The following is a 12,330-nucleotide window of genomic DNA, read 5'->3' as shown; positions in this document are numbered from 1 at the left end:
TGCGAACGCACCAGGAGGCCTTTTGCAGACTCGCAATTTGAATCCACCCATGTAGGAGGGTGAGGCCACTAGTAATATAATTACTAATCTAAGGCAATGTGGCAACTAAAAGTCAATTAATTTTTTACCGGTACTTCTCGAGAACCATCACCCAAATCTCAGTTGTGAATAGAGCGAAAGCGAAGCCGTATTCGATGGGCAAAAAATGCGCCTTGGGTCCATTAGTGACGCCCATAATCCAAATTCTTCAACCTCTTGTCACACGACTTTCGACAAATCAAACGCACGAGTCGCCCGAAAAAATCCTATTTGTATTAACAATGATCGAATAATCTTCCTTCCTCTTTCTTCCACCTGCGCTACGTCATCAGGTGTCTTTGGGCCGAGAAACTAGAGCGGAGCCGCTTGTGCTTCAGTTCGGAAGAAACGAGCGAGGCGCGAAGAACGGGAGTCGAAGACGGTTATTTTAAAGCGTTCGCTAAATGGAACGAAGTTGTGTTCAAAAGAGTGACATGAGGTGGCTCAAAAGGGGGCCCCTCGAAAGGGGCCACTGTAGGACTTTAATTGGATTAGTGCTCCTGGTTCAAAGTAGGTGATTTTGTATAGTCTCTTAATTGATGCTTTTGCCGTTAGCTTCGATCCTTTCTCGGAGTGTGCTGCAGGTTTTTCTAATGCTGTGAACGGTTTTTGAAATTATCGGAACTATTAAGAAGTCGATGGCTGCAAGCTCAAAGCAGGTCTTAATTTCCGCATTTTTCTGGACAGTTAATGATTTATTCATGAGGAGATTTAAACGTACTGAGAAGATTTGAACATACAAAGAGTGATGCAAAAGTCACTCATAGAGAGTGCAGCTCTGCAAACATCATCAGCATAAGCACGTCATTTTGACGTATAATAAATATGTAAATAAATATAGGGAGGCGAATGTCCCCTAAGGGGACGACGTTAAAGTGGCCTAGCTCCCCTGTATGCAAGATTAAGAAATATACGTCATTTTGACGTCACATACTCATATTTGTTGGGAACTCCAGAAACATTGGCTACGCCACCCGAGCACGAAGAAATACAGTTGTTCTTATTGGCGAGCAAATAAATGGTTTGTTGTCAATCTGATCATCCACTAGATTGATTAGTCTTACCAAGAAGAGCAGAAGATTAATGTAGATCTTCATCATCGATAAGTCTGAAACTACGTAAATTCTTTGTTTAGATTAAACCCTTGTTGGCGCGTATGACCGGGGACTTCGTCATGCCTGTTGCCTTTGCTGTCACTTCCTTTGAATATAATTATCTTTGTACGCTTTGTGCCAGTGACCCAGTATATAACCGTGTGGTGTATTCCCATGGTATAATTATCTATAGGCCACATTACACCTAAATATCCATTTCAAGATGCGTTCGTGGAAACGTTTAGGTTCACCAGTTACTGTTGAGCAAAGGCTCTTCCTTGCTACCGCTGCCGTTGGATTGTCTTTAGTATCACGCTATTTCGCCGTGAACCGAAATTATGCAAAGCCCTATTTCACGACAAAAGTGCCTGAACTTAACAGGTGCAACCAATCAGTTCGGGAAGTTGCGGCAGACCGGAACTGACCCTGATTTAAACTCTATAGAAGGAAAAAACGATTTCTTCGGAACACTGGACCTTTAGAATTTTCGTTGAGCAACCCAAAACCGCACATACCAGACATATTGCATCCTTTTTTCAGGTACAAAGCTCATCATCTTATGGGTTCAAATTCCTGTCCAGAACCGGCTACAATAGGGGGTTTTGCCTTTTAACATTCCTTTCAGATAACTGTCTATAATTATTATTTACATGAGATTTGATGAACATGGGTCTGGTATATCGCTTTATGTTGGGACCGAACCATCATGACGGTCAAGTAGAAATTATTGATGGATATTTTGTCTTGAGAGTCTCCCATCAAATCAGATTTTTGCAGGCAATTCAGACCATGTGACAGAAAATCTAACACATAATAAAATCAACGTTTCCGATTCCCCCAAAACTTCATCATTTCAAATTTGACGACAACGCCAATTTGATTTTCTAAATCACTTTTTAGCTATTCGAATAAAACGGGAAAGTTGTAGATTTTAGATGACAATTAATGGACGGTATTTCCAAAAAGCCATTAGCGTGTCACGATGTGTCAATTTCCAAAATTAGAAAATTCTCAAAAAAATTTCGTTTTTGTGCCGAGCGTCGCGCACCCATGTTTGTTGTGTAAAGTGACATTTTTTTCTGGTCTTACCAGTTCCGAAGGAACATAGTACCCTGGGCGGGACTGCCGGCACCAAAATGCCATAATGCGCCACGCCAGTGTCTCGAAAACACTAAGAAATTGGCATGGGGCAAGGCGAATACAAAACTAATAACATGGGAGTTCATGGTGTTAATAAATCAAGAAAATTGACACATACACTTCGTGTACTCTAACTAGAAGTGCGCTAAGATTGAAACAGCAACGTTGGGATCATCATTTGTTTCTAAACATGCACGTCCATCTCTGTCAAAGTCTGAAGTACGCATCTTGAAAAACTAACGCCCCGCTCAACGTTGCTACTACGAACAAACTTTTACCGAAGTGCAATTTTTAACTAGGCCCAATTTTCCATTGTTCCAGGTCTCGCTTCCGCCCAAGACCTACCACCAGGAACCTGCAAATTCCCCGGCGCCCCAGCCCACTCCCACGTGGAATTTTCGGACGAAACCTTGAGTTCGGGTACTATTGCGACATACACCTGCGAGCGGGGGTTCGAGCTGCTAGGCCCTAGTAGGCGGGTGTGCGAGGCTGGCGTGTGGTTACCCGAGGGAATCCCATTTTGCGGTAAGTCGGAACCAAACGAAAGTGCGCCTTTGTCGGTAATATGAAAACGCGGGCACCCACGGTCATCGACCATTAAAAGGAATGCAGAAGTAACGTTGCTACCGCTAGAAAGAAATGGAAACGATCCGCGGAAAGTATAAGGAAAGATGCTATGTTAGATTAGCTGCATGTGCAGCAGGTCATTTGGAGCGTGGTATTAAGTAATAACGAGGATATTTATCCATTTGGAACTTGGAGTAAACATTACACTACTCATCTTCCCAGGGTTCGGTTTTGTCAGGCCATCGATTGTTTCATTGCAAATTGGCACTTTTCTCAAGAGAATCAAATATTGGACTAAGTCGTGCGCAGACGGCAGTTCCGCAACGGCCAAAAGTCATCGCGACCCACTTTACAGGCGCATTCCGTTACAAGTGACCAACTTTTCATGATGTCTTTACTCATCGTCCAAAATCGCTGAATAATCATCAACATAAGCGTAAACGATGAAGTGAAATCTACTCTATTTGCATCTCTTTTTGGACATCCCCCATTTCAAAACTTCGAGGTAGGCGTCCATTAATTATGCCATGAGTACTTGTCGTTGGAGCAGGCAGAAAACAAGACACACCTTTATGAAATGAAGATCGATTAGAACAAGATCTTCAGGTAAAATTAGTTGCGCGAACGTTTGTTAATTTATGGAAAGAGCTCAAAATTTGCGTTCCAATGAGGTATCGGTGGTGCAGGAAGCATTCTTGGGAAAACCATAACGGCGTCATAAAAGCAATCGCAGCCAAATCACGGCTATTGTTGAAAAATAGAATAATTGCAATTATTGGGCAAACGAGATGTCGGCTGTTTCGGAACTGTTGCAAATAATAATGCTCTAATCAACGACAGCTATGATTTCTATGTTGCTGCATTCGTACTTAAAATATGGCGTCACATTGAATTAAACATTTGAACGAAAACCACCCCCTCGGTGAGTTCAAAACACATTGGAATGGCCCATGAAACCTAATACGCACCGAGAAATATCTTAAGGGCCATTTTTACTTCTATTCATTCTAGTTAACGCCATCTTGAAATGTTACTTCATTGTTAACTATTGACGTCCGTTTTTGAAAACAAAAGTCGAACGCTGTGTTGCCGTTTCACCGCTGTATTGACATTTTACCGAGGCACTTCTGATTCATATCAAATTTTGATCGACGCTGATTGAAAAGTGAAATCTGACACGTACGATTTAAATTGCGAGAATTAAGCGATTAACACGGTAAATTAATAAATAAAATTAAGTAGTTGATTGGGGGAAAATGAATCGCCAAGCAATTTTACTCACTTGATGGAACGATTACGACGGCGGCGAGGAAAGGAAAGTTTTTGACAGAAATAAATATAGAAAGTGATCCGCTTTTGATTATATTTACAACATTAAACCGTTCATAATTTGTCGGTCATGCGAACATCAACTTACATCGCTATTCAATTTAAAACAATCAAGTACTGTAGGTGTATAAAACAACAATTTGCACTCCAGGCCCATATGGAAATACAGAAGTTTCTCACAACAAATGCAAAAATCTGAGACATGTAAACAGTTGTGTCGGACGACAATAATGTGGGTTAAGTGTGCCATCCGAACCATCAGATTCGGCACATCTCCAAGAAGTAATGACGTCGTGATTGTATCATTCTTTGATTGCGCAGGTAACGGGCGATAATAAAGAACGCATTCAATGCGGCTGGAGCTATAGAAACCTACAGTATTGCAAATGTGATGGCAATTATTTAGTTTAATAGCCGATGATTATATACTTTTCTGCCGTTTGTCTAGTTGCGCTATTATGTAGCTGCCTGGAAACTTAGGAGTAGCAGTGTCAAGTAATGCAAGTATGTGTGCCCTGTTTTGACTCAACATTGTAGATCACTCCTACCATTATCGAAGGAGTACTAGACATGAGCTAAAGAGATAGATCCAAGAAAATGATCCTATCTCACTCCAATGGGATGAACATAGAAGGCTAATTTTTTAAGGGAATTCGATAAAAACTGCTATTCAAAGTCAATAATGGGTTACCTAAAGTAAGGAAAAAAGGCAACACACCGTTTCGCTTTCCTTTTTAAAAACAGTGATCCCTTGCAAAAATTTTCATGTCAAAGGTTAATTTCTTTTCGAAAGAACTTACAAAAACGTCGGAAAAGGATCACTTACTCTGAAGAATTCTGGGACATCTGAGAGTGCTTTGGGGGTTTTCCCAGGCTTCCTGAAATCCTGAGAGTTTTCGGACTTTTCCTCGGGACTCATTGGAAGTTTTCGCCATGATTTTTGTAGAATTTTCTTGAAACTCCGAACGTTCTGAAGAATTCCAAGATAATTCTTCAAGTGTCTGAAACATCACCTCTATAGAGTTTACTTGCGTGGCAAAATCAGGATTGTATCCCGACCCGTCCAACATCAATAAAACGGTGAAAGTACCCGATACTGTTGCTATTAATTTGAAAATAATAAACGACCGTCTACAACCATGCTAATGACTATAAATTACGCATTCCCAACTGTATTTTTTGTATTTTGCCTTATTGCCAGCCATATGGCATTTACCTCAAAGATATGTCCGGCACAATTGACTCGGCAAGTATTTGCTTATTTTAACATACCACTTACCGAGGACACGCTAATAAAACAAAATTCCCGACGCCGCACTCGTATATTTAGGTACCAGGCCGTTATGATGTTGATTTAACCGTTTGTATGTGAATTGCAATGAGATGTGAAGAACCTGCGGTATCCTCGACCTAGTGTCAGGTACCATTTCAACCTTGGCCTTGCTCGTAATGCGGTACCTGTACGACCACGAATAAGTTCATTTGTGGCCGGTGTATTAAGAGTGCCAAGTATCGAATGTGTGTCATCGTGGCACTTTTGTATAAACTTGAAATTGGCAATTTTAGCTAAGTGCTAAACCATGTAAATTCCTTATCTTAATGTCAATTAGACAGTTGTATAAGGGTGTAGGCTTTAATAGTTCGATAAAATCTCATCAAATGTTTGGTGGCCTTAAGCTGTATTCACCGCGAATGTCCGTGGAATCTGGGTCACCTTCGACCATGACTGCGGTATTGAAAAAGAGAAAATTTTATTCGATTTTATTAATCAGCATGTGATTCAAGACATTTACTACATAGTAAAAAATTACTGTGGAGGCCATTGAGACACCGGCATTAAAAATTCTAAAATCTTTAAGAAGCTGAAATTGTTAAAAATTCCCCTATTCGTCAGTTCTAAATGTGGCCGCTGGAAAAGCCCCCATGCAAGTCTCCACCGATTCTGGAGGCATCCCCCAAAAGGCCATAGATGGAAGTACCAGCGCCTTCTTCAACTCCGAAACCTGCACCTTGACCAAATCCGAAAAGATGCCGTGGTGGTACGTCAACCTCCTCGAACCCTACATGGTCCAATTGGTCCGTCTGGACTTCGGCAAGCCCTGCTGCGGTTCCAAGGCCGCCACCATCGTTGTCCGAGTGGGCAATAACCGGCCTGACTTGGGCACCAACCCCATCTGCAACCGATTTACCGGGTTTCTCGAGGAGGGCCAGCCCCTGTTTCTACCTTGCAACCCTCCCATGCCAGGGGCGTTCGTGAGCGTCCATTTAGAAGTGCCCACCAACAACCAATTGTCTATCTGCGAGGCGTTTGTTTACACAGACCAGGCTTTGCCCATTGAGAGGTGCCCACAATTCCGGGATCAGCCCCCCGGTAGCACTGCCACGTACAACGGAAAGTGCTACGTATTCTACAATAGGAACCCCATGACTTTCAGGGAGGCACTGCAGTTCTGCAGGAGCAGAGGAGGCACTTTGGTGGACGAGAGCAATCCAGCTTTGCAAGGTTGATAGGCCTGAGTGGCATTAGGGTTAGAGCTTATTGAAGATATTTTTGCAGGTTTTGTCAGTTGGGAGCTGTGGAGGCGGCACAGGAGTGATTCTCACGGGCAGTATTGGATGGGGGCTGTCAGAGATCAGCAAATAGGTAATTGTGAAATTAAACTGTCGATGACCAAATGAAAGAAAAAAATAATTTAAGCGTGAAATATCGAGTAAAATTGAATTGAAGTTCCCTCAATTTCGAACGTAGGTACATAGTGGACCATATTTTTCTATTGCCAATATACAGGGTGTCCCATTTAACTTCACAAACTAGAATATCTGGATAAATACACATCGGATTAAAAAAGGTTCAAATGAAATTTATTAGTCTCAAAGGGAGACATCCGATGACACCAAACACCACCCCCTACTTACACCCCCGTGGGCGGGGGTGGGGTAACCTTGGAATCTTAAATAGGAACCTATATTTTTTATATCAGATTCAAATTCTGTGACTCAAAATACGTGAAATTTGTCTGAAACCTTTTTTTTTGATTCGCGATAGATAGTGCTGTAATCGGAAAAATAATTTTTCGGGAAGAAAAGATACACATAAAATTAAATGTAAATAGAAACGTAAATATTGATATTATTTGTTTATGTTTATGTTTTATTTTTTTTTCATTTAATTATTTGTTTTAAGACTAGTAAAGGAAAATTATCAAGCTATTCGAAATGGAATATTTAAGTCTAAGTGAGAAAATTGAAATGGTCTTCATTTATGGCGAAAATGGAAGAAATTTCGACGTCGCGGTTAATTTTTATGCTGAACGTTTTCCAAGTAAAGTACGATCACGGTCCTCTTTTGTTCGCGCAATAGAAAAATTTTCCATTGACGGGAGTGTAGAGCAGAAAAAAGGAACGCGACCACATACTATTTCTGGACAAAATAATCAAATAGCAGTGTTAGCTGCCGTGGCTCATAATCCACATTACAGCACACGCGAAATATCTCTTCAATCAGGAATTTGTCGTATGAGTGTTTGGACAATGTTGAAGCTACATAAATTCAACCCTTATCACGTGTCTTTACATCAAGAATTGTATGGTGATGATTTTCAACATCGATTAACGTTTTCTCAATGAGCAGCCCACAAAATAGAAATCAATCCGAACTTCTTTGCATGTGTACTGTTCTCAGATGAGTCGACTTTTACGAATCACGGTGAAGTTAATCGTCATAACATGCATGATTGGAGCATAGAGAACCCACACTGGATACGACAAGTTAACCATCAGAATCCTTGGTCGGTTAAAGTCTGGTGTGGAATAATTGGTGATAAACTTATCGGTCCATATTTTATTGAAGAAACTTTGAATGGAGAAAAATACGAAAATCTGCTTGAAAACGAATTGCTAGAATTACTCGAAGACTTGAGCCTTGAATTGCGTCAAACTATGTGGTTTCAACACGATGGCTGCCCGGCACATTATTCATTGCGAGCACGTGAAGTGTTAAATCGGATTTATTTTAATCGATGGATTGGAAGACCAGGTACAGTGAATTGGCCAGCTAGATCGCCCGATCTTACATCACCTGATTTTTTTTTATGGGGACATCTGAAACATATTGTTTATAAAGAAGTTCCTACCGCTCGTGAAAATATGAAGCAACGGATAAGGGATGCTTGTGCCGCAATCACACCCGACATGCTTTTAAGATGCGTGCAAGTATTTACAGTACGAGTTAATAAATGTATTGAAGTTGAGGGTCATCATTTCGAGCATTTACTTTGATCGAATGATGAAAGGTGAGGTTTTTCTTCCCGAAAAATTATTTTTCCAATTACAGCGCCATCTATCGCGAATCGAAAAAAAAGTTTCAGACAAATTTCACGTATTTTCATTCACAGAATTTGAATCTGCCATAAGAAATATAGGTTCCCATTTAAGATTCCAAAGTTACCCCCGCCCCCGCCCACGGGGGTGTAAGTGGGAGGTGGTGTTTGGTGTCATCGGATGTCTCCCTTTGAGATTAATAAATTTTATTTAAATCTGATGTGTATTTGTCCAGATATTCCAGTTTGTCAAGTTAAATGGGACACTCTGTAGAGAGCTGTCATTCGGTTGGAACAATTGCGCTCGAAATACCTACTAAACATTTCCTGCCAATTTACTGCTATTTTCATTCAAAAAAACACGTTTTCAGGTGGATGGCAGTGGCTCAAAGGAGACGAAGTGTCTGTATCTTTCTGGAATTTACCAGTCGGTAGTGGCAACTGTGCCAGATTTGATGGTACTAAAGGTTGGCTCTGGTCGGATACCGACTGTACCATGAGACTCAATTATATCTGCCAACATCGTAGGTGTCTTCCTTTATTGTTTTAGCCTTTTCAGAATTAAAATTTCAGAGCCCAAGGCCTGCGGACGTCCTGAACAACCCCCCAATTCCACCATGTTGGCGCCGGACTTTAACGTGGGCTCAGTGGTCGAGTATACCTGCGATGAAGGTCACTTGCTAGTAGGGCCTTCGATGAGGACTTGTCTAGAGACTGGTTTTTATAATGAATTCCCCCCAGTATGTAAACGTATGCATTTACCTCACTAATTTATACCAAACATAAGAATTGCGTCATATCAATAGGGATTCAATGTGGTTTCCCAGCTGATATTGCCAATGGCGAGTATTCTCTGGTTAACGATTCAGTGGGGTATTTAAGCCGAGTTGTGTACTCATGCTTCGAAGGATATGAGATGATTGGTCGCGCCCAACTAGCCTGCGATATTGACCAGAAGTGGAACGGACCTCCGCCAAGATGCGAACGTACGTTAACTAATCAAACCCCCAAAGAAAATTAATGAAAACCACTCCACATTGCAGCTGTCCAGTGCGATTTCCCTCAGGAAATTGCAAACGGAGTTGTGGAAATTCAAAGCAATGATACCGTTTTCGGATCGGTGGTCACCTATAAATGCAACCAAGGCTTCAACCTAGTAGGACCGGTCACCCTTAAGTGTCTGGCTAATGGTCAATACGACGCTTTGCCCCCATCTTGTGAAGGTACCTCATCAATTATTACTTCAACCTATTTTTCCATATTAGGCTTTTCAGAGAATAATAGCGGTTTGACTTCAACAACCCAACCGGTGATTACGCAACCATCCACCCCGACCACGACCATTACCAGCAGGACTCGAGGCAAGACCTCAAGGCCGTCTCCGACGACCATTAAAGCTGTCAATGATGTAACGAAGGTACCATTATTGGCAAAGGTAGCTCATGAAGTTTATTGACGATTTTTAGGTAACCACAAGGGCCAGGAAGCCGGTTTCTGGCAAAACTGCCTCGACCACTATTACCACTTCTAAGAAGCCTTCGATTATTATTGCGGGGCATCCTCAGGATAATGAAATTGCCGGTAAGTGATGTTTGGATGAAGTTTCTTCATTACTCATTCTCACTGGAGTTGTTACCTCGTTTATCCAACCGTCACATCTCTCCTCTGCAGGTTCATCAAATAACGTCCAGCACGGGGAAGGCCCCAACGTGAATGTGCCTCTCTCAGTGGACGGAGACCGCCGAGAGCCGTTCGGGGCCCGGCTGAACGTCGGCGCCATCATAGCCCTAGGAGCCTTCGGGGCTTTCATATTTCTAGCAGCCATCATCACCACCGTAGTGATCCTAGTCAGAAGGTAAGAGCCAATAATGCACTTTGGGGGGGATGAGCGAATATGTTTAATTCGTCATATTGTTGCTGGAGCAGTGCGGGTGCTTCGAGACGTTCCTCCCACCGTCTCCCCTCTCCCAGCGCGATGCCCTCCAGGTGGTACACACTGCTGGCTCTCCCGTTTCCCGATCAGCAGATCGGGAGGAGGGAGTTCAGCCGCAGTTACAGGTCGCATCGAGCCGGCTACTTTAGTAACCCGATGTGATACGAAATGAGTGCCATTTATTACATCACGTAAGCCGATAATGGGGAGGTTTTGGCGATAGAGACCATGACTCCCCTGTAACTTTTAAAGTCCTGAGTCTGAAGTGTACTTCCCGTTCTACATTCTTTAAAGAGAATCATCACAGGGGAGCTATTGGTTTTGGCCCCTTGATTGCGACTTGCATTTGCATTCAACATCCCTTTACCGTGGGATTTTTCCAAATTAAAATGATTGCAAGCCGAATTTAGCTCCTCCTGCATGGGAACAAGGAACTTGCCTAACTCTTCTGGCACCCGCACTGCATGCTCTATTTATAAGACGCTTCGCCCCACACTTAAAAGCACCCCAGTTTCAACTAAACTCTCAAGAATTACATAATCGATACGACAAAGGGGCCCACAAATTTCAAATATTTTTCCCAATTTGGAAAGTTTTACACCATACATTCGCAGGAATCAAAGTGCCAAACATTATCGACATCGCGCATCCCCGGACTGCAACACCGTCGCCTCTTTCGATTCCTCCAGCTCCGAATCCCGGAACGGAGGCTTGAATCGCTACTACCGGCAAGCATGGGAGAACCTCCATGAGTCTGCAGGTTCGCGGTCGGGCCTCAAATCCAGCAACCATTCTCCTTTACGCAGGAAGGAGACCATGGACGAACCCTACAGGGGCAGGGACGGGGCTGAACGGCATAGGGACACTTCGGAAATGGTGGTCAACGAGGGGTATGGTTCCAAAGGAGGGGAGAAGAAGCGGCACCACCATCATCACCACCACACGAGGGCGCCGCCTAAGAAATATTGACAGCCGTGCATGGTGATTACGGTGCAGTTCGAGGAATGAACGGTTCCCGTAGGTTTTAGTTCGCGTTACCCGCTGGGATGTGTACATAAAAATACTGATGAATGAATTATTATTAGTCCACATATTATCTGGTTGTCGCACTTCACTTTGGTTTTAGTGCAATACCTGCTCTAAGGGCGTGAAATAGCGTGCCATTCGACAGGAAGGGCACTTTCGTTTTTGGCCCGAAAGAGCCTTTATACTTCACTGTAGCAACCATTATTCAGTTGTGTGTATAGGTTAAACCCGATGTAAAAAACAAATTGTTAAGAGTGAGTGTTTATTTAGGTATAAGTAATATTGCTTAAATAAGTTATTAAATAATATAAATTTATTTATCGTTTATTTTTTATATTTATTCAATGTCCGTCTCCATGCCGTACCGACATCAATGATCAAAGTAGCCAATATCGATATCGAAAAAATGAACTCAATGGCCATTTGCAAAAATTAAAATAAATCCCAAAAATTCTTCACATAACTGTGCGAAAACTCTCCCCCAGCGTACAACGATCTTTGCGCTCAAACGGTCGAAGAACCCGACTAATTTTAAGGCAAAAATTGGAAATTTTACGACTACGTTTTAACGTCTGATTTTCATGGACAAATTATTGAGAATTCTTTAATATTGTACTATTTTTCAGCTCATAAACTTTCCAGCCAAAAATAGCTACATCAGGGTAGCCAACTATAGGAGTAAAGTTTCCCGGTATCTTTGGTAACGTTCTTTAATTTTTAAAGTAATTTCTGCTTAATAACAACCATAAGCTCAAATTTAACGTATAAATTAATAGTTATTTACAACCTTAAACACCCTCTCAGCAAGAAAAATATCAGAGAAGAGAGCTATGAGGTTGGTTAC

General features: G+C 42.0%; 1 protein-coding gene across 3 annotated transcripts; it reads left to right on the top strand.

The window, feature by feature from the left end:
- The first annotated feature begins 399 nt into the window (after window positions 1–399).
- Window positions 400–11,802, top strand: LOC136411493 (uncharacterized). Of its 3 annotated transcripts, XM_066394083.1 has the most exons (13): window positions 400–588; window positions 2,634–2,837; window positions 6,103–6,711; window positions 6,766–6,852; window positions 8,899–9,051; window positions 9,101–9,277; window positions 9,334–9,513; window positions 9,571–9,750; window positions 9,802–9,944; window positions 9,994–10,108; window positions 10,199–10,382; window positions 10,454–10,651; window positions 11,075–11,206. In XM_066394083.1, exons 1-12 carry the CDS (start codon window positions 483–485, stop codon window positions 10,620–10,622), a joined length of 2,307 nt encoding a protein of 768 aa, XP_066250180.1. In that variant the 5' UTR covers window positions 400–482; the 3' UTR covers window positions 10,623–10,651; window positions 11,075–11,206. The 3 variants fall into 3 exon arrangements, with proteins under 3 accessions (XP_066250180.1, XP_066250179.1, XP_066250178.1); XM_066394082.1 differs by lacking the exon at window positions 10,454–10,651 and having other exon boundaries at window positions 401–588; window positions 11,075–11,802; XM_066394081.1 differs by lacking the exon at window positions 10,454–10,651 and having other exon boundaries at window positions 401–588; window positions 9,571–9,944; window positions 11,075–11,802.
- The last annotated feature ends 528 nt before the right edge of the window (window positions 11,803–12,330 follow it).

This window comes from Euwallacea similis, chromosome 10 (genome assembly GCF_039881205.1).
Source record: "Euwallacea similis isolate ESF13 chromosome 10, ESF131.1, whole genome shotgun sequence".
In the NCBI taxonomy this organism is placed as follows: Eukaryota; Metazoa; Arthropoda; class Insecta; order Coleoptera; family Curculionidae; genus Euwallacea; species Euwallacea similis.
This window is presented reverse-complemented; position numbering and strand designations above follow the sequence as displayed.

Excerpts from the sequence above, each read along its gene's own strand:
- LOC136411493 (XM_066394081.1), top strand. The coding sequence starts at position 483 with ATGGAACGAAGTTGTGTTCAAAAGAGTGACATGAGGTGGCTCAAAAGG. Across the intron at positions 589-2,633 it reads ATTAGTGCTCCTGGTTCAAA|GTCTCGCTTCCGCCCAAGAC; the intron begins GTAGGTGATTTT and ends CCATTGTTCCAG. Across the intron at positions 9,514-9,570 it reads ACCTCCGCCAAGATGCGAAC|CTGTCCAGTGCGATTTCCCT; the intron begins GTACGTTAACTA and ends TCCACATTGCAG.